We start from the raw sequence: 21334 nt of genomic DNA, 5'->3' as shown, positions 1-21334 counted from the left end.
TGCCAGGTGAAAGGTAAGACCAGTGGGTTTCATCATATTATGTATATGGTTTGCCAGTTCCCACGGTTTACATCCTCATTCTCATGAATTATGGGACCCCTGGGTATTGGAAATGGTACCAAAATATACCGATTGTTCCCTTGACTACGCAAAACTAGTGGCACCACAAGACCTTTGAGGAGCCATTCCTCGTCATAAACCCCATTCATACTGGATTCATCCCCATCGATTTCTGAAGACATGTAAGAGCACTCCTCATGACATGGAGTTGGGTTCCGCTTACTGAAGAGACTGTCTCGTCTGTTGACCAAAACTCCGTCGACTTGCAACGCTCGTGGAAGACCACTTAAGATATCATGTTCGTGAAAGGAAGCATTTGTTTCAACCTTCTCCAGCAAAGGATAGTACGATCGCACATGTTCAATGACAATGGCAGGATGATGCTTACGCCTCCAGTCAACTACCCACGACGGTAGACCGCGGCCAAAAGGTGGTCCTGAAGCTATGACATGCCCCAGTATTTCCAGACTATTCTCAGTCTTTATTATTCTTACGGTCGTATCGATAAGGACTTCATCGATAGAGTGAGAATAGTTTGGTAGAATCCCATAAGCCGGATTTGCCAGACCAATGTATGCAAACACTTTGTCTCTAGGATCAGAAGTATTGCAGGCCCGGGCGTGTCTTAATAGTTTCTTCAAGTCCATTTCCCCACGCCAATCGGATTTGCGCTCGATTGCCAATGCCACTCTTTCTATGGTAGCGCTCATCTTTAACTGGCCACTGCGTTGCTTCACAGCCTCGAAGTAACTACGCCCGTCACAAACGCCTGTCAATGCTGGCTGGAGTGCCTCCCAGGATGCATGTACTCCGCTATACATGAAATGCACTTTGGTCGCTGCAATGAACTCCTGGAAGACCCAGGCTCTAGTAAACCAGGGTACTCCAATGACATCATAGGAAGCACGGCATCCTTCCAGGAACTCCTCGCTCTCCGAGTTAAGACTGATGTAACTCTTCAAGGTAGAATCCAAGGTAGAACTGCGCCAGCGTCTAGCCATTTTGGCCAAGTATTCATCTTGCCAAGCATTGAAATCAACATTTGTTGAGCTTATACGTTCTGGCAATCTATCGTGTTCGCCGGTACCAATGTCTTTAGCTAATCGAACAAGCCAGTGCATGCCACTCGGATCGGATTTCTTAGTCGACAGACAGACGAGGACTTGTTCTGCATACTGGTAGATTTCGCGCATGAACCGCACCTGTGTTGATCTCTCGTTGATGTCGTACTGATTTATCGAGATCTGGTCAACCCACAGTATACATTCTCTGTCACCGTATGTAGTGCTCCAAAATTGACGGACCTCTCTCAGAGCATGTGCCAGGTTTGCGAACACGTTGAAGGTTGTACCGTTGAGGACGATTGATTCAGTAATCTTTGCAGAGCCAGCGCAGTAAGATGGGGCCGTATATTGTCCTTTCAGGTCGAGCAATGGGGCACCCGGAAGCAGCGTGCACTCGATGACATCGTCTCCGCTACCAGGCCAGAGTTTGATAAGGCGAATCTCCTGCTGAGCGACATCCAGTTCTGAGTATAGGCTACTCGCATGGAACGAGTCGTTATTGGGTGTGCAAAAGATGTCATGGCCAGGCTGGAGCCTGTCAGACTGTAGAGACACTGTCGGCTCTTCCGCCATGGTCGATTAGCGTTTGACCTTCCGACTAGGCTGGTGTGATGGGTGGAAAGTGGAGAAGATTGCGACGACGCCTCGTCCGCTTACGTGGGAGCGACTGTTCACCCCACATCCCCGCTTCCCTCGTTGCTTCCTCCCACGCCAACTTCCACGTGCAAACTCTCAACGAACCACGACTGTGTGCGACACACCATTTGACTTCTAGCTCTCTTGTTTGTCGCGACAGGGTTTACGGCAGAATGTCACCGATGATGCGAGACGGGATGATTCGCGTCGCCTCAAACTCGCGACGGGGCTCGAGTCCTTGGGCTTCATCCCAAACACGCTCAGGTTGCACCATCGATGACGTCCCCAAACTTCTGGAATCGCTTCGGATTGCATTTGGAGGATAAGGATATTTGCCTGAAAGCTGTGCGAGATCGCTATGGAGACTATGAAGTTGATGAGTATAGCGAACAGGGTTATTGTAGCTACACCCTTCTGGTCACGCCACCAAAAGTCGCTTTTGCGATGGAAAACACCCGGCATCAGGCTACCGCAGAGGTGGATTGTGAAGATGAGCCTGCTCTCATCGTCCAGCTTCGGCCGCCGCAGCACGCCCTCGACCACAACATTGTACGCGCTGCTAGCACAGCGCATCCAGCACTAGCCCCCACCATCGAGGATCTCGATTTATCACTACCCAGAGGCATATGCGCATACGAGATGAGAAAGGTTGACGGCACGCCGCTGAGCCGATTACAGCAGCATGGACATTCACTCGATGACAGTGCAGGAAAGCGACTAGAGGGCCTCATCACAAGTTTCGCGGATCTTATTGCACAAAGCTGGCACTCACCACAGGAAGTACATGATATCACCCGAACGGTACGGGCAGATTCACCCATGGATGAGCGTCCATCGATGCTCGCGCAGTGCCGCGGCAAAGTCGGCTCAACGATGATCTCTAGACTTGGGAGGCTGGCTAGTGAGCTACCGGATACGTACCTACGCGAAAGAGCGCGAGAGACAATGCGCGCGATACAGCGGATGGAAGACTACCCAGTAGTACTCAATCACGGGGATCTCATCCCATCCAATATCCTGGTTGACCAGAACACCTGGGAGATCACAGGCCTGGTAGACTGGGCGGAGGCGGAGTACTTACCTTTCGGGACCTGCCTATACGGACTCGAGCATCTCCTTGGAAACATGACAACATCTCTCCCCGGATCTGCGCTCACGTGGAACTACCTCAACGGTGCGACGCAACTTCGTGAGCTTTTTTGGTCGCGCTTGATCGACGCCGTACCGGAGCTGGAAGCTCGAATGGGCGACGTGAGAGTGATGAGAGATATGGGTGTGCTGCTTTGGCATGGCATCGCTTGGGATGATGGTGCTATCAATCGCGTCGTTAATGATGGGGAAGATGTGGAAGAGCTGGTTAAACTTCGCGCGTTTCTGACCGCAGGATGAGAGCTGGCGCGCGAAGCATCAACAGCGAGCGCATGAGGTATCGTTGTCTTTCTTTTCTCGCTCGTCGTTTGTTTTACTTGTATTCGTTTACGATGTGTTATGCTGAGATTTCGCTCTTGCTGTTGATCGCGGTGCGTCGCGCCTTCCTCTCAAGCAGTGGATGTCCCTTCCCACACATAGTGCACCTTCTACATACATGTAGGCAACATCATAACTTTGTTTGCGACTCATCACTTCGCTCTTCATTCTCGCCTTCGCCGCTATCGTCGTCGGGTTCGCTCCATCTCGCGGACGCAAAAAGAGCGTCGCCAGTGATCACGTTCTCATCTTCACCACCCTAATCCGGCACAGCGCTGTACCATTTCGGCGACGTGATAGTTAGGAACTGGTGAGGAGAATTTGAAATTAACTGAGCGGTGAAGGTCTGACGAACTAGGACAAACATTGAACATCATGGTGTCCACTCGGCGAGGCACTGCAAACGCAGAGCCGGCCACGGCTGGTATTGGACGGCCCAGACCGCTCCGACAGGCGAGCGACACCATACATATCATCGTTCCCAGCGTCAAGAAGGTTGTGAAAGCTCCGGACGATCGAAGAGTGCCAGACACTCCTCCCAGAATGGCGCTCTTCGGCAACATTAGTGAGCATGATCTCAGTCTCACATCCCCGAGTACCGGCGAATCTCCAGTGGTACTCACCATCACGACGCCGAAAAAACGACAAGGCTCAACTGATCCCACCGATCGAACTGTCTCCTCCGCCCTGCGAAGACTCGCACCTAGGCCTTTCGCGAACATGAGCGGCAGCAGCCACAACCCCATCATCGTCAACGAGGATCCATCACCTCCAAGGCGAGCAACGCGAGCCCCGAAGCGCAGACAGAAACACAAAAAGCTGTTGGAACCGCATCAGTTCATCGGCAACGGATATAGGGAACTATACAGTTACGGTGTCTCCAGACCAGCACTAGCAGCCATGCCTGCGAACGGTAGCACATTCACCGGGCACCAGAGCCATGATATCTATCGCATGATGAGCGCGAAAATCACTGCCGCGCCTGACATCAGTTCAAACGCAGCGTGGGGCCGACACACGCTCAACGTACCTTTCGAAGTACAATACCCACTCTCCGCGCCGGTTCTTGCGCAACACGCGCCACAACACCAACAATCATATGCGCAACACTATCATGTCCAAGTTCCTTCTAACACATACGTCTTGCCAATGGTTCCCTCTCAGAACGAGGACTCGCTCCGTAGGAGAGCTGTCCATCACATCCAAGAGTACTCACGACCTTCGCCACAGAAGAGGAAGCTCGCCGATGCTGACCTTGCTGTAACCAACGATGATGAAGTCAGAGATCACCAGCGGCATGCTCGACCGCAATCGAGCCGTCCAACTACTCAATCGAATGCCACGCCTGTATCCAGGGCACGCAACGTTGACCAACATAGGAATCACACGCCAACGGTACATCGAGACCCAGATCCCAACCTCCTCGTCAGTCACCTCATCGAGCACACCTCACTTATCACATCCTTGCTACAAGTCTATCCTCACTCTACAGACAAGAAGGGTTTACAGAACGATATATCGATGATGGTTCAGATCCAGAATCAATATATGAGTGCTTGGATGGAGGTTGAATCACAGAGCTCGCGCAAGAGAACGAAGAATAACGGTGACGGTACTGTCAGTCTGGCGACCCACTCACAGCCTATCATCACTCCCGCTATGAAGGTTCAGGATGAGAAGGACCATACAGTGCGTCAGGCTCTTTCTGCTGATGCCGACATCTGGCAAGATGGGACAGGACATGGTGTTGCGGACGCGTTCGCGGCTGTACCTCAATCGTCGCCGGTGGCGAGCACCTCTAATGGAAGGATAGCTGATCCCACGAACATACTTCCGAGTGCAACGACGTCTCGTCATCCCATCCAGGGAAAAGCGAGCGCAGACAACGCTGTCGTCGAAACCCCACCACAGTCGATCTCGGACCCGGGAGCAACGTCAACGAGGCACAAGGGTATTCCCATCACACCTATTCTCCGCGGAGCACCACAGACATCTGAACAGTTGTCGACGGGGGCCAAGGACATCCCCGCGACTATAAGCTACACGAGTCACCCGTTTACTCCATCCAAAGTCCAGAGAACTCCCACAAAACTATCTCCCCGCTCCGTCAGCTTTCCAGTCACACCAACTACCAAGGATGACGCTTCGTCTCGACACGACAACAGCAAGCATACTTCTTCCCACAGCAAGCACATCACCCCTCTACGATCTGTACCCAGCTCCGAGCACGGCAAACTCCAAGTCTCCGGTAAAGGCGATGCTTCAAGCAGCTTCCACAGTGAAAGCTCGGGTAATTTCAGTACCCGAAGACCGGTATTTCGCTTTGAACGACGGGCTGCCGCAGATGGTGGAGAAAGAGAAGCAGAAAATGTCCCGACACAGACTGTGGATGAGTGAGTGGGCTGGGCAGCATGCGTGTGAGAGGTGCGCAGAGAGCGGGTGTCTACTGTGGAGTTGAGGAACATCTGAACAGAATGTACATGTATGTTCGATGTATGGGGGACAGCATTCCCTTGTATGGTTACCATGGGCAAGTGGCGAAAAGAAGGCGGGCTGGGCGTTCAAGGTGCGATTTCAGACAACACGCCAGATCCTAGGACTACTTAGGAACGGGACAACTCATGTTGCATGTTTCATGATCCATATACTATCTGGGTATCAAGTTACTTTTCCTTTTTTCCATTCGTCTGCCATGAAAGACGATGCCATTTTCGGTCCACCTGATACACATAACAATGCTTAGCCCACTGAGACTCTCATCTACGCACACCTCAACAACCCCACTTAATTTCCCTTATTCCCCCTCTTACCACCCCTCTTCTTCCTCTCCACATGCCCCTGCATCGTCCTCTTAACATCCCCCAAACTGCGCTTATTCTTAAACCTCGCCTTACCCAGCGTCATGAGGAAATTCTTCTTACGCGCCTTCTCCTTGTTCGTCGTACTCTTGCCCTCTTCCACCTTCTTGGCCTGGTGCTTCGCCGCTTTAGACGTGTGGTTCGTCTCGCGGTCGGCCCTGGCAAGAGCAATCTTCTCTTCCTTGGTGTTCTTCTTGCCGATTTTGGCGGCGAGCTCGATGGTCTCGGCGGTGATGGCTTCGTCGGCGTGGCGGGCGGCGAGGAGCTGGGCGCGCTTGGAGGAGCCGGCGAGGGTGGAGGTTATTGTGCTGGAGGCGCGGAGGGCTTGGAGTTGTTTTAGGTCGGCGGGGGTGAGGATGGTGGTTGTGAGGAGTTTGGAGAGGGACTTGGTTTCTGGTTCGGCGCTCTTGGAGTTTTCTTTGTCGTCTGTTGATGGGCCGGGGGTGGCGCTGTCGAGCTTGGCTTTCTTTGCGGGGCGTTCCTTCTTGTCCTTTTCGTCTTCAGAGTCGCTGATTTGGATGTCTTCGCCGTCGCTTTCGACGTTGATCCAGCCGCCTGAGTCGTCGCTGTCGCCCTCGCTCTCCACGTCCCACTTCTTCCAGTCGTCTTCGTCGTCGAGGTCGACGTCGCCGTTGTCGGCGTCGGGATCCAGACCAGCCTCTATGAGCTTCTTCCTGCGCTCCTCTTCCTTCCATTTCTCGAGCAACTCGATGCCCTCAACCTCTCCAATAGCTTCTTCACCATAGCGACGTTCTTTGATAGTACCAGCGCGGATACCCATTGTCGCGTCCTTGCCACGATCGCGTTTCTTGAGGAGGTCGGCGCCGACCTCGCGGTAGAGGGAGAGCAGACCTTTGGCGGCCATCATTGTGCCCTTGTCTTTTGATTTGCGGTACTAATAAGCGTTAGTATAGAGTATGGCATCGGATTTCAAGGAGCCAACTTACCATGACCAAGTCTTGAAGCAGAGTATCTGTCATGGCCAATGGCTGACGAGCGCAGATCTCACGAATGGAATTCAGACCTGCTGCCGCGACCTCAGAGGCTGAGGCTTCTGACACGAACTCGTTCGCGATCTTCTGCACAAGTGGCTCAAGTACGTCTGGCGGTACATATGAATGTGTCGCTTGCGCTAAGCACGCCAAGTAAGTGGTGACTGAGGCTTGCCGAGGAGTGAGGTGCTTCAAGAAGTATGAGTATAGCGGAAGGACTGTGAGCTGATGTAATCCAACGAGGCGAGTGACAAGCTGCAGTGCCAGTAGCTTTGTCTCGAGAGCAAGCTTGTTCTTGGTGTTCTGGATGTGCTTTGAGAAGACGGTTTCGGCGAAGCCTTGAGGATCGTGGAGAAGGTGTAGCGCACTGAAGTTGAGGGGGTGGGGTGCATTCTTCTTCTTTGCCTTCTTCTTGAGAGACACAGCTGCGGACTTGATGTCGCGCGCCTTCTTCTTGCTCTTCTTGTTGATTCCGGCCGCGTGCTTCAGCTTTCCAATGTCCACATCGTTGTCGTCATCGCTGCTTTCCTCTGCGGCGGCTTCTCGCTCCTGATCACCACCGAGGAAGAACCTGAGGCCGCCCGAGATGGTCTTTTCGTTGTCGCTCAGTGCTGCCAGTCGCATGACCTCTACGGCGCGCGCATCTGTCCATATCTGTCGTTTCCACAACTCTCTGGTGATCTTCACGGCCCAGAGACCCTTCGGCGAGGAGGTGTCGGATTCTAAGAGACTTGGGACGGTTAGTTGGGAACGCCAAGCATTGAGAGGATACTGCGTACTTGTAAAGTGCCGTTTGCATAGACTTGTTGAGCTTGTGGTTCACAGTCTTCGCGTTGGACGAACGTAGATCTGAGATAATCTTGGTATAGAGCAATTGTCGCAGACTCTTGCTGTTCGTCGCCACAAGGAGCGGGAACAGTGTGTTGAGGAGTTTGACCGAGTCTATGACTTCCTTCCGCTTGAGCAAGCAGTATGCGCCGACGATCTTGTCCCTCAGATCATACTCAAGTACCTCATGGTGGGTGAGCAGAAGCTCGAGATCCCTGGGGAACTCGGATGCGACATCGGGGTAGAGGTCCGAAGTGTGCGAAACGAACTCAATAAGATCCTTCAGCGCAACCAGACCACTGTCTGAGGTGCTGGGGTCGGCAAGGAACAGGTCGAGAAGGGTTCGGTACTGCTGGTACTGCTGCTCGAAGTCGTCTCTGTACGATTGGGGGTCTCGCTTCAGCTTGAACCGGAGTGCCGCATGGTCCGACTCGAGCTTCTCTAGGGCGCCAACTTTGCGCTTCATGGTGTATATACGGTGTCGTGACTGTATCAGTTATCGAGAGCGTCGTCTGTATGCGCCTTCGAGGACTTTGCGACATGAAATTTTAGTGGGGCCCATCCCACCAATTGGCCAGGGCGGACCGACACTAGGCCGAGAAGCTCTGGCCTCTTCGCGCGTAAATCTTTCTCACGAGCCTCGACAACTTGCGCCCGCAACTCTTCAGCCGCGCTGCCTGACACCGGCGCGCACTGCACTCTGCAAGCTCGAGCATTACATTCGATTGTCGCGACTTAATTTTGAACTTTTCCCACACGCGCTCAAGACCTCGACGCGACGAGAGTAACTGGGCCAGCGCCCACCGCCGCCCATCATGACGAGCTTCTCTTCCATGTCCCTGTACGCCTTGACGGTCAAACAGCCCACAGCCACACAGGACGCCATCTCCGGCGACTTTCTCGGAAACGGAAAGCAGCAAATCCTCACAGCGAGCGGCTCACGGCTAGCTATCCTGGAGGTCTCGCGGCGGCAGAAGGGCTTCCAAGAGCTCTACTCGCAGGATGTCTTTGGCATCATTCGCCGCATCGCCAAGTTCAGGATCGCGGGCGGAACCAAAGGTATGTCAGTCCTACTTCCCCGCTACAAGCAGTATAGTGATTTTCAAAGCACACGACACCTCCGAGCTCCCAGCTCACTGAGCCCGCGGTGGACTGGATTGCAATTAACAAGAACCTCTGCTGACTCCGTCAGACCATATCGTCATAACCACCGATTCAGGACGGTTAGTCACGTATGAGTACATGCCCGATGAGCACACCTTCAAGACGGTCCACTTCGAGACGTTCGGCAAGTCTGGAATACGACGCGTAGTGCCGGGCGAGTATCTGGCAGCCGATCCGAAAGGGCGCGCTATCATGATTGCCTCGACGGAGAAGAACAAGCTTGTCTACATTCTCACTCGAAGTGGCCAGACGGACATTGCCATCTCCTCACCGCTAGAGGCACACAAGCCACAGACGCTAGTGTACTGCCTCATCGGGCTTGATGTCGGATACGACAACCCCATGTTCGCTACTCTCGAGGTGGACTACTCCAACTCCGAGACCGATCCTACCGGCGAGGCGTATGACGAGATCAAGAAGGAGCTGGTATACTACGAGCTGGACCTTGGTCTGAACCACATCGTCCGGAAATGGTCAGAGCCAGTTGATCGGACCGCCAATACCCTTTTCCGAGTACCCGGTGGTCCAAATGCTCCAAGCGGTGTCCTGTGCTGTGGAGAAGACAGCATCACCTACCGCCGTATCTTCAACAACAAATCGAGTGTCCACCGACTGGCTATCCCCCGCCGTGAGGGAGCGACCGAAGACCCCAACCGTAAGCGCATGATTGTTGCCGGTACCCTGTACTCTCTGAAGGGCGGCGATTTCTTCTACCTCCTACAAACAGAGGACGGCGATGTCTTCAAGCTTACCGTGGAAGCAACAAATGGCACAGTCGACAAGATTAAGATCAAGTACTTTGATACTATTCCTGTCGTCACCAGCATCTGCATTCTCAGGGCAGGTTTCGTGTATGCTGCCTGCGAATCTGGGGACCGCATCCTGTACGAGCTCGAGTCATTGGGAGACGAGACAGAGGACCCCGTGTTCGAGAGCGACCAGTTCCCTGTCGATCCGGAGACTGCTTTCGCGCCTCCTTTCTTCAAGCCTCGAGCCCTGGTCAACCTCACAGCGGTAGAGTCGATGGCCAGTCTGAACCCAATCATGGGTATGGAGGTTGCCAACCCTGCCCTCGAAGACGCGCCACAGGTTTACACGATCAATGGCACAGGAGGCCGAAGTTCGTTCCGCACCACCAGGAATGCTCTAGAGGTTTTGGACCTCATCGAGTCGCCTTTGCCGCAAAACGCGTCAGATGTTTGGACTACAAAGCTCACCAGCGAAGACGAGACTGACACCCTCATCGTCATGTGCCTTCACAGCAGAACATTAGTTCTGAAAATCGGCGATGATGTCGAGGAAGCCTCTAACACTGGCTTCCTCCCAGATACGAACACGCTCGGTGTGCAACAATTTGGTGAGGACTGTATCATCCAGATCCATCCCAAGGGTATCCGCCACATTCAGGGTATCCAGTTTCCCAACGAAGATGCGAGCGCGACACATGCTAGTTTGACTGATTGGCAACCCCCAGCCCATCGTACCATCGTAGCCTGCGCCACCAACAACCGACAGGTTGCCATCGCGCTGAGTTCAGGCCAGATCTTGTACTTTGAGTGCGACTCCGATGGTTCACTTGCCATGGCCGAGGAGGAGATTGCCCTGGACAGCACCATCAACTGCCTGGCGATGCCCGATGTCCCGGAGGGTAGCGTGCGAGCTTTCTTCTTGGCTGTCGGCTGCAGCGACCAGACTGTCCGGATATTCAATCTGAGTCCTGACATGGAAGGCAACATCCTACGAAGCATCTCTGTTCAAGCTCTTACATCACCGCCGAGCGACCTGACTATCAACCTCATGACAGACAAGTCGCCCCGTGGATACAGCCAGTTCTTGCACATTGGTCTTCGAAGCGGTGTATACATTCGATCAGTACTGGATGAGATGACTGGAGACATCGGTGACACCCGGAGGCGCTTCCTTGGTCCCGAGCCTATCAAGTTTGCGAAGGTGACTGTTGCCGGCGAACCTGCTATCCTTGCAATGACCTCAAGGCCATGGCTAGGCTACACCCATCCCAGGACCGGCGTATTGCAGCTGACACCCTTGAACTACATCCCTTTCAAGTCCGCTTGGAACTTTGATGGTTCTCAGTTCAAGGGAATCATCTGCGTCAGCGCTAATGAGTTACGGTAAGCACCCCTATTTCTTTCGCTCCAACTGCAATGATGAAAATATGTTTCCTACCGTCGAATCAAGATGAGGCTGAAACAAAATTTCCAATTGTTCCTACTGAAAGCAGTTACCAACTCATATTTGTCAAAACTACAAAAGGAATGAACAGTTGCTAACGAAACAGAATCTTCACCTTCAACGACTTGACGGACAACACGACCTACGAGAACATCCCACTCAAGTACACCCCCAGGAAGATGGTCGGATGGCACGACCAGGGTGTCTTCTACGTGATCGAGAGCGATAACAACACTATCAGCGCCGATAGACGCCAGCAGCTGATAGCACATGCTGGTGTAAAGAAGGAAGAGGCTGGTGTGAAGATGGAAGAGACTGACGGCACCAACGGCTCCATGGAGACTGAGGATGCCAATGGCGATGAACTCCCGGCGATCGACTTTGGATACCCAAGGGCTCAAGGCAGCTGGGCCTCTTGCATCCAAGTGGTCGACCCTGTGAGCGAGAAGACCGTCACCCACACAGTGGAGCTCAACGGCAACCAGTCACTTGTCAGTGCTGCTTTAGTCTTCTTTGAGAGCCGCGGTGACGAAGCTTTCCTAGCTGTCGGTACTGCTAAAGACTTGAGCTTCAATCCCTTCAAATACACATCTGCTTCTATACAGGTGTACAAGATTAACCCCACTGGCCGCGAGTTGGAGTTCTTCCACGAGACCGAGGTCAGCGATCCACCTCTAGCGCTACTGGCTTTCAAGGGAAAGCTCATCGCTGGTGTTGGTCGTCACCTGTGTCTTTACGACTGTGGTATGAAGTCGGTCCTTCGTAAAGCTCAGGCTCCGAACTGCGTAGCGACACGTATCACCGATCTCAAGACTCAAGGCAGTCGACTTGTTGTTTCCGACCAGGCGCAATCCGTCACCTACGTTGTACACAAGGACCAAGTCCACCCCAACCGTCTCATTCCTTTTGTAGATGACACCATCGCCCGTCATACCTCCGCATCAGAAATGCTGGACTACGATACCACAGTCGGTGGTGACAAGTTCGGTAATATCTGGCTCGTGCGCTGCCCTCAGAAAGTTTCCGAGTCTTCAGACGAATCGCCCGACGGCTCCGACCTATTAGTAGACAAGGGCTACCTGGGCGGTACACCGAACCGTCTTGACCTCATCGCACACTACTTCACAAACGACATTCCTGTCTCGATACAAAAGACGGTTCTCCTGTCTGGTGGTGAGCGCATCATATTCTGGGCCGGTCTTCAAGGCACTCTTGGTGCACTCATCCCCTTCAACTCCCGCCGACAACACAAGATGTTCCAGCAACTGGAGCTTCAACTTCGGTCGGACGATAAGCCGTTGTCTGGCCGGGATCATCTCGCCTTCCGCAGCTACTTTGCACCGGTCAAGAGTGTCATTGATGGCGATCTGATCGAGCGCTTCTTAGTACTGTCACGCGACAAGCGGGAGAGCATCGCTGGGCAGATGACGGGTGCGGAATGGACCCCCAGCATGATTGATGAAGCGATCTGGAACATGCGGGGTCTCTATGCCTTCTAGTAGAAGCATGTTTGTGCACATTACGGCGTTTGGAAATACGGGCCATGAAAAGCGGTTGGTACTTATAACCCGCGCTTCTAGCGTCTTTTTGATGAATGGGGAGCAGTAATTGTATTTGTACATAGGAACGTAGGTCACAATAGACCCAAATGATACCCGAGAGTCCTCTTCAGCTGCGTTCAATTATGACATGAGTCTGAACCGGTGGTGCTTCCTACTGTGTCACTGTCAGCTACCGGCATGACTTTGTCTCCGTCATCAAAACCCAATGACCAACCATCCCAGCACAACAGCCACCGAAATCGCCATCAACCCTCCACTCCGTGTCCTCCAGGCAACGCTCTTGACATCTTCCTCACCCAGTCTATACCCATTCGACCCCGCAATAACAACGTTGAAGTCCCACTCCGTATACCCGGTGTTCGTGGCTCCTTCCTCCTCGACCCCCTCGCCCCACAGCGCACATTTTATTATCGTCCGGCTGGCTGCGTCTCTGCAGTTCGGACCGAGGTGGATGGATGGTGAGCGCTCGAAGTAGAGGTTGAAGCCGGCGCAGATTTGGGGGTGGGGGGATGGTGGTGGGGATGGTGGTGGTGTTGGAAGACCGGATGGCGGCGTTTGTTCAGACGAAGACGGGTTGGAGGATCCTGTAAATCCCTCCCGCTCCGATCCATTCACACCCCACCCATCACACCTCCTCGCGCATTCCCCCGCATCATACGCCCGCAATTCGTAATGTCCCAGATACCCACTTCCGACATACGAAGCGTTGAGGTCTTGGAAAGACAGACTGTAGCGCTCTGGTGTGAGGGCGGTGAGAGCGGGTTGCCGGATTTGAGGCCAGGTGGAGAAGGTATATGGGGTGTTTTCGACTGGGGGGAGGGGGTCGTAGGAGGGGGGGAGGAGAAGGCAGGTGAGGTTGGTGGGTTGTGTGGGGGGTGGGGAGGGGAGGAGGGGTGTGGTTGACGGTGGGGATGCGTAGTTGGATATGGATGTTGGAGTGAACATGCTGGTTATTGTCACGGAGGATATATTGGTGAGGTTCGATTTCGGGTGTTCTGTTAGCCAGGGAGCGGATGTTGCTGCTGTTGCTGCTGTTGCTGCTGTTGCTGCTGTTGCTGCTGTTGCTGCTGTTGCTGCTGTCGTGCTGAGGGAACTGGAAGGGATTGCGTACGCCATCTTTCGTTTGTGTGAGATATGGTGTCTGAAGAGTGTTCAATTTGGAATTTTGTGCGCGAGGAAATGTTTTTTCCGTGCTCCACTGTTGCGGAAATTGTGTGGTAGCGATTTGGGATTCGCACCACTGAGGCGTCTTGTGATACAAAGCCACCTCGCTACTTGCAGAAAACGGATACAGTGATGAGGTTTTGTATTTGTGTAGTGTGATTTGTTTGGAATGTACGTCGTCTTTAGGATAGCTTACATAGTCATACGTCCTCATACGACTACCGCTAGTGCGATATCACACTCAACAGCATATTGCCTCAAGCTCCAAACGTCGCCCACTGTCCGTCTCAGCCTCAGCCTTTAATCCCTCCCATCACCGACACCCTACTATAAACCGTTACATCGTCCCTAAACGCTTTCTGCCCTGTCCACAAATTCGTCAGCTTACGCTATTCAACCAGCAATCCCAACTCGGAATAACAAACCTTTCAAACACCGTTCCACAACCCCAATCCACAAATCCTTCCCTTTAACCCTCGCCTCCTCCTCTCCCCACTCCCCTATCTCCTTCAAAAACGCCTCTTTCTCCCTCATCGTCATCCTGTCTTTCATCTCACTTAGCGTCTCGGTGCTTGTCCGCGTGGTCACAATGACAGCACCTGATTTAGGTAAACGCGCATACATCTGCGTTTCTGTACGCACGAGCAGTTCAGTAGGCTGCAGATCAGCTATGTGGCCGGCGAAAAAGTCCATGGGCCGCGGGATGTGGAGGGTTGAGGCGAGAGTTGCGCGGAGGGGCCGGGTTTGGATGAAGGTTTGCGTGTGGGATAGGGGGCCGGTGGAGGAGTAAGGGGAGAGTGTTGGGAGGGTGAGTTTGAGGATTGAGGGGAGGTCTGTGAGGGGCATGTTAGTTTCCGTCATTCAACTGTTTCAAGGGACAGGGGTGTTGACTGACTGGACCAAGGTATCATCGGTGGTTTCCCCTTCCCCTCCCCACCAACCACAACATCAACCGTCTTCCCCATATACGGACTTACAACATACCCGCTCGGAAACAGCGTCGTAGCAGCTTGTAAATACCAATTCAACGTACTCTCACTCCTTCCCCAAACCATGAAATCCTCCGCACATAACCTAGCAACTACTTCCAACGGATGACATTCCAGGCCATGCTCTATTTCGAAATCCTCTCTCGTAAGCTCATTGAGCACATGCTTCCTGCGCGTCTTCGTCAGGAAACGGAATTGGTGCGGATACATCTCCACAAGGAAAGACGTGACTTCCTGTAGTAGTTCGCGACATGCGCGTTCGCCCTCGGGGGTGACATGGATGCAGGATGAGCGGTTGCGCGCGAGGAGGTGGGTGCGTGCGGCGTGGTATTCGATGTATTGGGGGGAGATGGTGAGCCAGTTGCTGCGGGGTGTGGGTGTGAGACCGAAGTGTGAAGGGGAGAGGGCGTTGAAATGTAGGGCTGTGGATTCTATGGGCCGGTTTGTAAGCGGTATGTCTGGGAAGTAGTCGCCTGTTCCGCAGTCGTCGGCGTCGAAGGCGGGCATGCGCGAGATGCGGCGTTCTTCGGCTAGGTAGGCTCGTGTTTGGGGGTTTGTGAAGGAGCTTAGGTCTGAGATGTCTGAGATGTCTTGGAGGTTGACTGTTGTTGTGGCGGTGGAGAGGTTTCGGGCGGAGAACGCGGTGCTGTGTGCTATGGTCTCTGTCGGTGCTGATAAGGAGTCGTGGGTGAAGACGGTCATGCGCCGCTTCCTTAGGGTTTCAGCGCTTGTTCCGAGCTCGTTGTGTTTGCTGTGGATTGGCGCTGCATGGTGATCTTCTTCCTGAGGCTCGTTTCTGATGACGATGAACTTCTCTGGGGCGGGGCCGAGGGCGCCTTTGTAGAACCAAAGCCGTACTGCGGCAGTGCCTATGAAGAAGAAGTAGCAGCAGATGCCGACAACGAGAACGAGAAGGACATATAGGGGTATCGGTCCGGGTTGTTGCAGGTGTAGCGGGCCTGCTGCCATATCGAGCAGCTGGATAGATAAGAATGTAGTCGCACTGTGGACTTTGAGCGGCGGGATTGTGTACAAGTCCAGATTGCCATTGCTGAGGTTGCAGGTGCGGTGACATGTTTTCGAGCCTTCAGTACTGTGGCAATGTGAATGATGTGCATCTGAATTCGAGATTGAATGCTGTAGTTTCTTCACAGTTCCGCTTGCCAGCATCAGGCATGGCGATAAATAGGCAAGAACAAACGATAACCATTCCTTTTGATCGTTCCCAGTGTCAGTGTTTGCCGTGTAAAATAAGGGAACTCAAAGAACAGGAAAGTACAGGAAAGTTGAAGATAAAACATAGAATTGGGTATAGTGTTGCTTGGCTATGTAAAGTAAACAATAAACGGGACGCCGTACTCCAGTATGTTCTCCTCCGTGTGCCATAATTGACCCGTTGATATGACTTCGCGTAAAACAAAAAGCATCGGAGGAGCAATAGTCACACCCATCCCGAACCATACGAAGAAGCTCGCCCAATATGAGCTCCTTCGTGACCCATAATATTCATAAACTGGACATCAAACTCTTACTCAATCTTAGGCAAAGCATCAATCTTCGCATACAGCTCCTGCGCATCCTCGAAGATATACCAGATATCCTTAGGTACACCCTTAAACGCCTTCTCGAATCGTTCCGGGTCGTTCTTCCTGCCTTCGTCCATCTCCGCTACGCCCGTGACTTTCCTGATGTAAATAGCGCCGATCCAGTTCTTGCCAAACTTGCGGTAGGCTTCACCATAAGATTCAGGGTCTGTTTGCGTCGAGTCGCCGATGAGAATGAACTTGCGTTTGGGAAACCATCCGTGGACCTTCTCGATGCGGTCGACCTTGTAGGCCTCGGTGCCCTGAGTCAAGTTTGCGAGAAAGCCGGCAAGATTCATCCAGCTGGCATCGCGTAGGATCATGGTGCCGTTGGGGTAGTATTGCTCGCGGAACTTGCGAAGGAATGGGTAGAGGTTGTATGGTGATGCGGAGAGATACCAGAAGGGCGGGTTGTCGAGCTTTTGTACAATGTGCCTGTACAATTCTGGCATACCCTTGATAGGCTCTGGCTCTTCGGCGAAGGTGGTGGTCAGGATACCGACGGGTGAAGATGTTAGCGTCTTCTTGATAGTGTCGTCCACGTCGGAAAGGATGGCCCAGCCCTTGGGTTTGGCGAAAGTGATGTTGAATGGCGTCGCATCAGCGTTGACGGCCTTGAACTTGTTGACTTGGCCTTCCTTGTAGTCGTTCCCTGGAATAGCCAAGACATCGGAGCTGATGCCGTCGCGTCCGCTGGGACCCAGTCTGGTGTTGATACCCAGTAGATCGATTTGGACGGCATGCGCGGGAAGGATCTGGTCCGCAAAAGGCTGGAGCCTCTGCGCGACGGTTGCCCTGGCTTGCTCGTCGTCTGCTAAGCCGATCTTCTCACTGACCCATGCGACGATCTTGGAGAGATCCTTGCCACTGTTCTTGACGAAATAGGCAGCAACAAACTCGGCATTCCACCTTCCTAGGCGATTCTGGTATGCTGTAGTATCCAAGATCCACACATAGTCGGTCTCTGGGTTAACGTTGTTGTAGAAAGGGTTCTTGCGACCAAAATATGACGAAAGGTTGTCTTTGAGGGAGAAGCTGAATCGGCTGGTAAGTTTCGGCATGTCTGCTTCAAATGCGGCGAAGCCTGAGTTTTCTCTGGTGATGCGGTCTTGTTCGGTTTCTTCGGTGCGCATTCGAACACGGCCAGCCATGGCGGAAGCGGATTCGGGAGCCATTTTGTATGATGGTAATGTTAGACAAAGGCGCGGGTGCCTGGTGGGTTGGTGAGGTCAGGAGGTGGGTGTATTGCACGGGACAAAGGGAGGCGAGGGCCATGGTCGAGGTCATATACTTTGTGCCTGGCACTTGACCAGGACTTGACGAGTGGCTGTTGCTGTGTCTCAGGAATGGGCCCAGTGTGCATGAGGAATGACGTTTAGCCAAGCCATGGCTCCGCATCCTGTAGGAATGATCGCTTGCCGAGCGCGCCGATCCTTGAACCTTGTCGGCGTATCGCCTTGAGTTAGGAGTGACAACTCAGCAGCTGAGCGAGATGATGAATCGCAAGTTATTTGTGACCTCACAAGAGACTTTTCCTTCTACTTGGACCTCTTCTTGAAATTGCGCCCTCAGGGTAAAGGTAATTTGTGTTACGAGTCTCTCAGAATGGGTACTGTTATACCTGGGGTATGCTCCAAAGTACAGATTAACCCAAACGAGCTTCTTTCAGCTGGTGTTGCAAGTGCAGGTAGCCACACTGCAGGCGGAGAATAATGTGAGGGTCTAGCAAAACGCTAACGCCAGATAAAGCGAAGCACTCCGCGACACTTTTGAGGTAGTCGCAGCCTCCAACACTAACAGCGGAATAGTATAGTCGCAGCAGGCTGCAGCAATTGGGTGCCTCCCATCGTGCCAATGCTAGCGGAGTGACGTAACTGATTCATCAATCTTGGGTCAGTTCACGGGTGTGAGTCTTGATATCTGCAGGTACGCGTGACGCTCAATACTCTTGCGCTCAGATGGGGTATCGCTGACAGTGTCGGTTGATGAAAGCCATGCTTGGCTGCGCCAGACTTCGTCGAGGACGAGGTGAAATCGGGTGCTACTGAAGAGTCATGCTGCGACGTGATGTTGACGTATCTTGCAGCATACAGTCGCGTTGGAACGGCTATATCGGTACTGTGCTCAAACTCGTCACCGTCATACCTCGCTCGGCGACAAAGGAAATTATTGTCATCGCTGCCCTGGTTTGGTTCTGTGTTCAACCGCCTTTGGCCTCCTCATCTTGGTGTCGCCCGTCGAATAGGCGCGACATGGTATCACGCGGCGGTGCCACAGGCTAGGAACCCGGTCATGTGCTACAGTGTCGACGTATTCTGCGATGGCCCCAAGGTGGATGAACGGAAAGGGTCCGATTAACGCAGACTACGGGCCAGTGGGGTCTGCAGGTAAAGGCCGATGGCAGGTCTTGGCACAGCCTACGCCATCCAGGACGCGTAGATGTGCCGAAGGAGAGGAGTAGATGGGAGAACAGCACTGAGATGGGTGCAGCGTCGCCACACGTTATACGCGGCTGTTTACGTCGGCCGTCGTGCTTCGCGAGTCTGTCATGGCTTGGCGACAAGAGGCGCAGCCCTACCTAGGTAACCGTCCGTCCGCGCGAGGAAGGCGCGTTGGAGGCCTCGATCAACACCTCGATAGTACCGCATCTGCCTCCTTTACGCTTACGCCCCGGCCTCGCGACTCTGGCCTCTCTGCGCTTCTGTGCTTTCTTTTTGCGCAGCTGCCCTCAAATACCCTTGCGACCGTTTTACGTTGCGGAACGGCCCCGCTACCAAGGCAGATATGGACCTCAAGAAGCGCCTCAAGTTGGGCAGTTTGATGCGCAAACGATCCTGTGCGTCGCATCGCCTTCGTTTCCTTATTCCACCCTAACACTGACAGCGCACGCAGCCCAGGATGTCAATATTGATACAAACGCCGACACGCCCGAGGCCAATGCTACCAAGGGAGTGGTAGGTCATACCGCTTCGTCGCATCCACCAAGCTGACAGCGAGTAGATGCTCTTCTGCGAGTCTGGTGCCGCCAACTCGGTATGTTTGGTAACCCATAACTTCCACACGGCATACTAACATGCCCAGGGTGAAGAGGTCCTCCACTTGCCTACCATTGTCGAGTCCGCCGTCGCAAGCCCCAGCGCAGCCGCAGCCGCCGCCAGACAGATCCGCATCTTCCTCTCCAAAGAGAACTTCAACCGCCCTCATGTCCAGTACAATTCTGTCATGCTCATTAGGATCCTGGCCGACAACCCAGGGCCCTCCTTCACCAAGAACCTCGACAAGCAATTCGCAGACACGGTCAAACACCTACTTCGCCATGGGCAAGACCCCAGTGTCGCGCAAATCGTCAAGGAGACGCTGGATTCAATGGAGCGCGAGAAGGCATACGACACCAACCTGAACACGCTCTTCGCCATGTACAGGAAGGAGAAGGGTCTCATGGCAGCCGCGGCAAAGCAGTTTGGCCCCCGGAAGCTCAATGCGCCAGGCTGGTCGGGCTCACAGAACATACACGGCGGCTTCGGTTCAGGCGGACACAAGTCGTCTTCCAAGTCGTTGCCGCCACCCGTGGAGCTCGCGGGGCGCATCGAGGAAGCACGTACATCGGCCAAGCTACTCCTCCAGCTCGTACAGTCTACACCAGCGAATGAACTGCTCGGCAACGACTTGGTCAAGGAATTCGCTGAGCGCTGCACGGCCGCCCAGCGCAGTATACACGGCTACATCGCCTGCGACAACCCAGCGCCTGACGATGACACTATGCTCACTCTCATCGAAACCAACGAGCAGCTGTCCCTCGCTGCCTCCAAGCACCAGCGCGCCATCCTCCAAGCTCGTAAATTCATGGGTGCCTCACCCTCTCCACCAGTGCAGAACGGAGCCTACGCGCCACCACCCAACGGCACCAGTAGTCCAGCTGGTGTGCCTGCGCAGTCTCCCGGGCTGTCAAATCTCCCATCGCACAACGACGCGCCTTCGCTGGCCCCTATGGATTTCGGAACGACACAACCCAGCGCACTGGCTACTAACCATGGCAATGACAACAGCTCTCTTCCCCCGTCACTGCAAGCTGCACCAGGCCGCACACAACCCAGCGCGCAAGAAGAGAACCCATTTGCCGATCACTATACGACTACCTACACACCTCCAGCATCGTACCAAAACTCTACGTCGACGAACAATTACGGTGGCTCACCAGACCCATATCACCCAGGCTTTCAATCTACTCCATCATACCTGGGCCGGCAAGAGAGCTCTGCCAACAATCTGACCATGCACGGTGCGCAACCGACGATTCAAGAAGAGGATGACCACATGCGCCCGCGGGCCGAACGACCTCGGACTCCCGATCTCAACGTGCCTCAGCAACAGGCCCCTGACGTTTCGCCCGTTGCAGAGCGTAATACCGTCACGTACAGATACTAGAGAACCATGGGTCGTCTCGCGGACTAGACGCGGACGTGAGATGTGGGGTAGCGTTTGGCAGGACCGATTTCACTCTTGGATCCCACGGGTAATCCCGGTGCTTTGAAATCGATAGTCACAAGATCGATAATCACAAAGTGCACGCTCTTTTTCTTGCGCAGAGTTTTGCAACTCGTAGTTTACAGGGCGGTTTGGAGCGCGACAGTTAGGACGAGATACCATAGTTGACTTTCATCTGGATTTAGAGTTTAATGCTATTCTACCTTTGCCTGCCCCGCACTTGCAAGCGCACCCCCACGGCCATGCAGTGACCGCGTGCGTCTCACGCGTCGCTCTCGTGCAGCGATCA

General features: G+C 53.6%; 7 protein-coding genes across 7 annotated transcripts; 4 read left to right on the top strand and 3 right to left on the bottom strand.

Annotated features, from left to right (window-relative positions):
• Positions 1-2204: 2204 nt before the first annotated feature.
• Positions 2205-3149, top strand: J4E85_005044 (uncharacterized protein; the record flags this gene model as incomplete). Its single annotated transcript, XM_051469294.1, has 1 exon — positions 2205-3149. One exon carries the CDS (start codon positions 2205-2207, stop codon positions 3147-3149), a length of 945 nt encoding a protein of 314 aa, XP_051327509.1.
• Positions 3150-3602: 453 nt separating this feature from the next.
• Positions 3603-5624, top strand: J4E85_005043 (uncharacterized protein; the record flags this gene model as incomplete). The annotated part of the gene is made up of 1 exon (XM_051469293.1): positions 3603-5624. The coding sequence occupies one exon, from the start codon at positions 3603-3605 to the stop codon at positions 5622-5624; it is 2022 nt and encodes a 673-aa protein (XP_051327508.1).
• Positions 5625-6011: 387 nt separating this feature from the next.
• On the bottom strand, positions 6012-8371 carry J4E85_005042 (uncharacterized protein; the record flags this gene model as incomplete). The annotated part of the gene is made up of 3 exons (XM_051469292.1): positions 6012-6980; positions 7033-7807; positions 7857-8371. 3 exons carry the CDS (start codon positions 8369-8371, stop codon positions 6012-6014), a joined length of 2259 nt encoding a protein of 752 aa, XP_051327507.1.
• Positions 8372-8720: 349 nt separating this feature from the next.
• Positions 8721-12761, top strand: J4E85_005041 (uncharacterized protein; the record flags this gene model as incomplete). Its single annotated transcript, XM_051469291.1, has 3 exons — positions 8721-8964; positions 9098-11201; positions 11369-12761. 3 exons carry the CDS (start codon positions 8721-8723, stop codon positions 12759-12761), a joined length of 3741 nt encoding a protein of 1246 aa, XP_051327506.1.
• A 1620-nt stretch (positions 12762-14381) lies between these two features.
• On the bottom strand, positions 14382-15946 carry J4E85_005040 (uncharacterized protein; the record flags this gene model as incomplete). Its single annotated transcript, XM_051469290.1, has 2 exons — positions 14382-14821; positions 15022-15946. The coding sequence occupies 2 exons, from the start codon at positions 15944-15946 to the stop codon at positions 14382-14384; spliced, it is 1365 nt and encodes a 454-aa protein (XP_051327505.1).
• A 559-nt stretch (positions 15947-16505) lies between these two features.
• Positions 16506-17735, bottom strand: J4E85_005039 (uncharacterized protein; the record flags this gene model as incomplete). Its single annotated transcript, XM_051469289.1, has 1 exon — positions 16506-17735. The coding sequence occupies one exon, from the start codon at positions 17733-17735 to the stop codon at positions 16506-16508; it is 1230 nt and encodes a 409-aa protein (XP_051327504.1).
• A 1609-nt stretch (positions 17736-19344) lies between these two features.
• Positions 19345-20985, top strand: J4E85_005038 (uncharacterized protein; the record flags this gene model as incomplete). Its single annotated transcript, XM_051469288.1, has 4 exons — positions 19345-19396; positions 19453-19514; positions 19561-19593; positions 19642-20985. 4 exons carry the CDS (start codon positions 19345-19347, stop codon positions 20983-20985), a joined length of 1491 nt encoding a protein of 496 aa, XP_051327503.1.
• Positions 20986-21334: the final 349 nt, after the last annotated feature.

Source organism: Alternaria conjuncta, assembly GCF_024043145.1.
Source record: "Alternaria conjuncta strain BMP 0040 chromosome Unknown scaffold_6, whole genome shotgun sequence".
Classification (NCBI taxonomy): domain Eukaryota; kingdom Fungi; phylum Ascomycota; class Dothideomycetes; order Pleosporales; family Pleosporaceae; genus Alternaria; species Alternaria conjuncta.
This window is presented reverse-complemented; position numbering and strand designations above follow the sequence as displayed.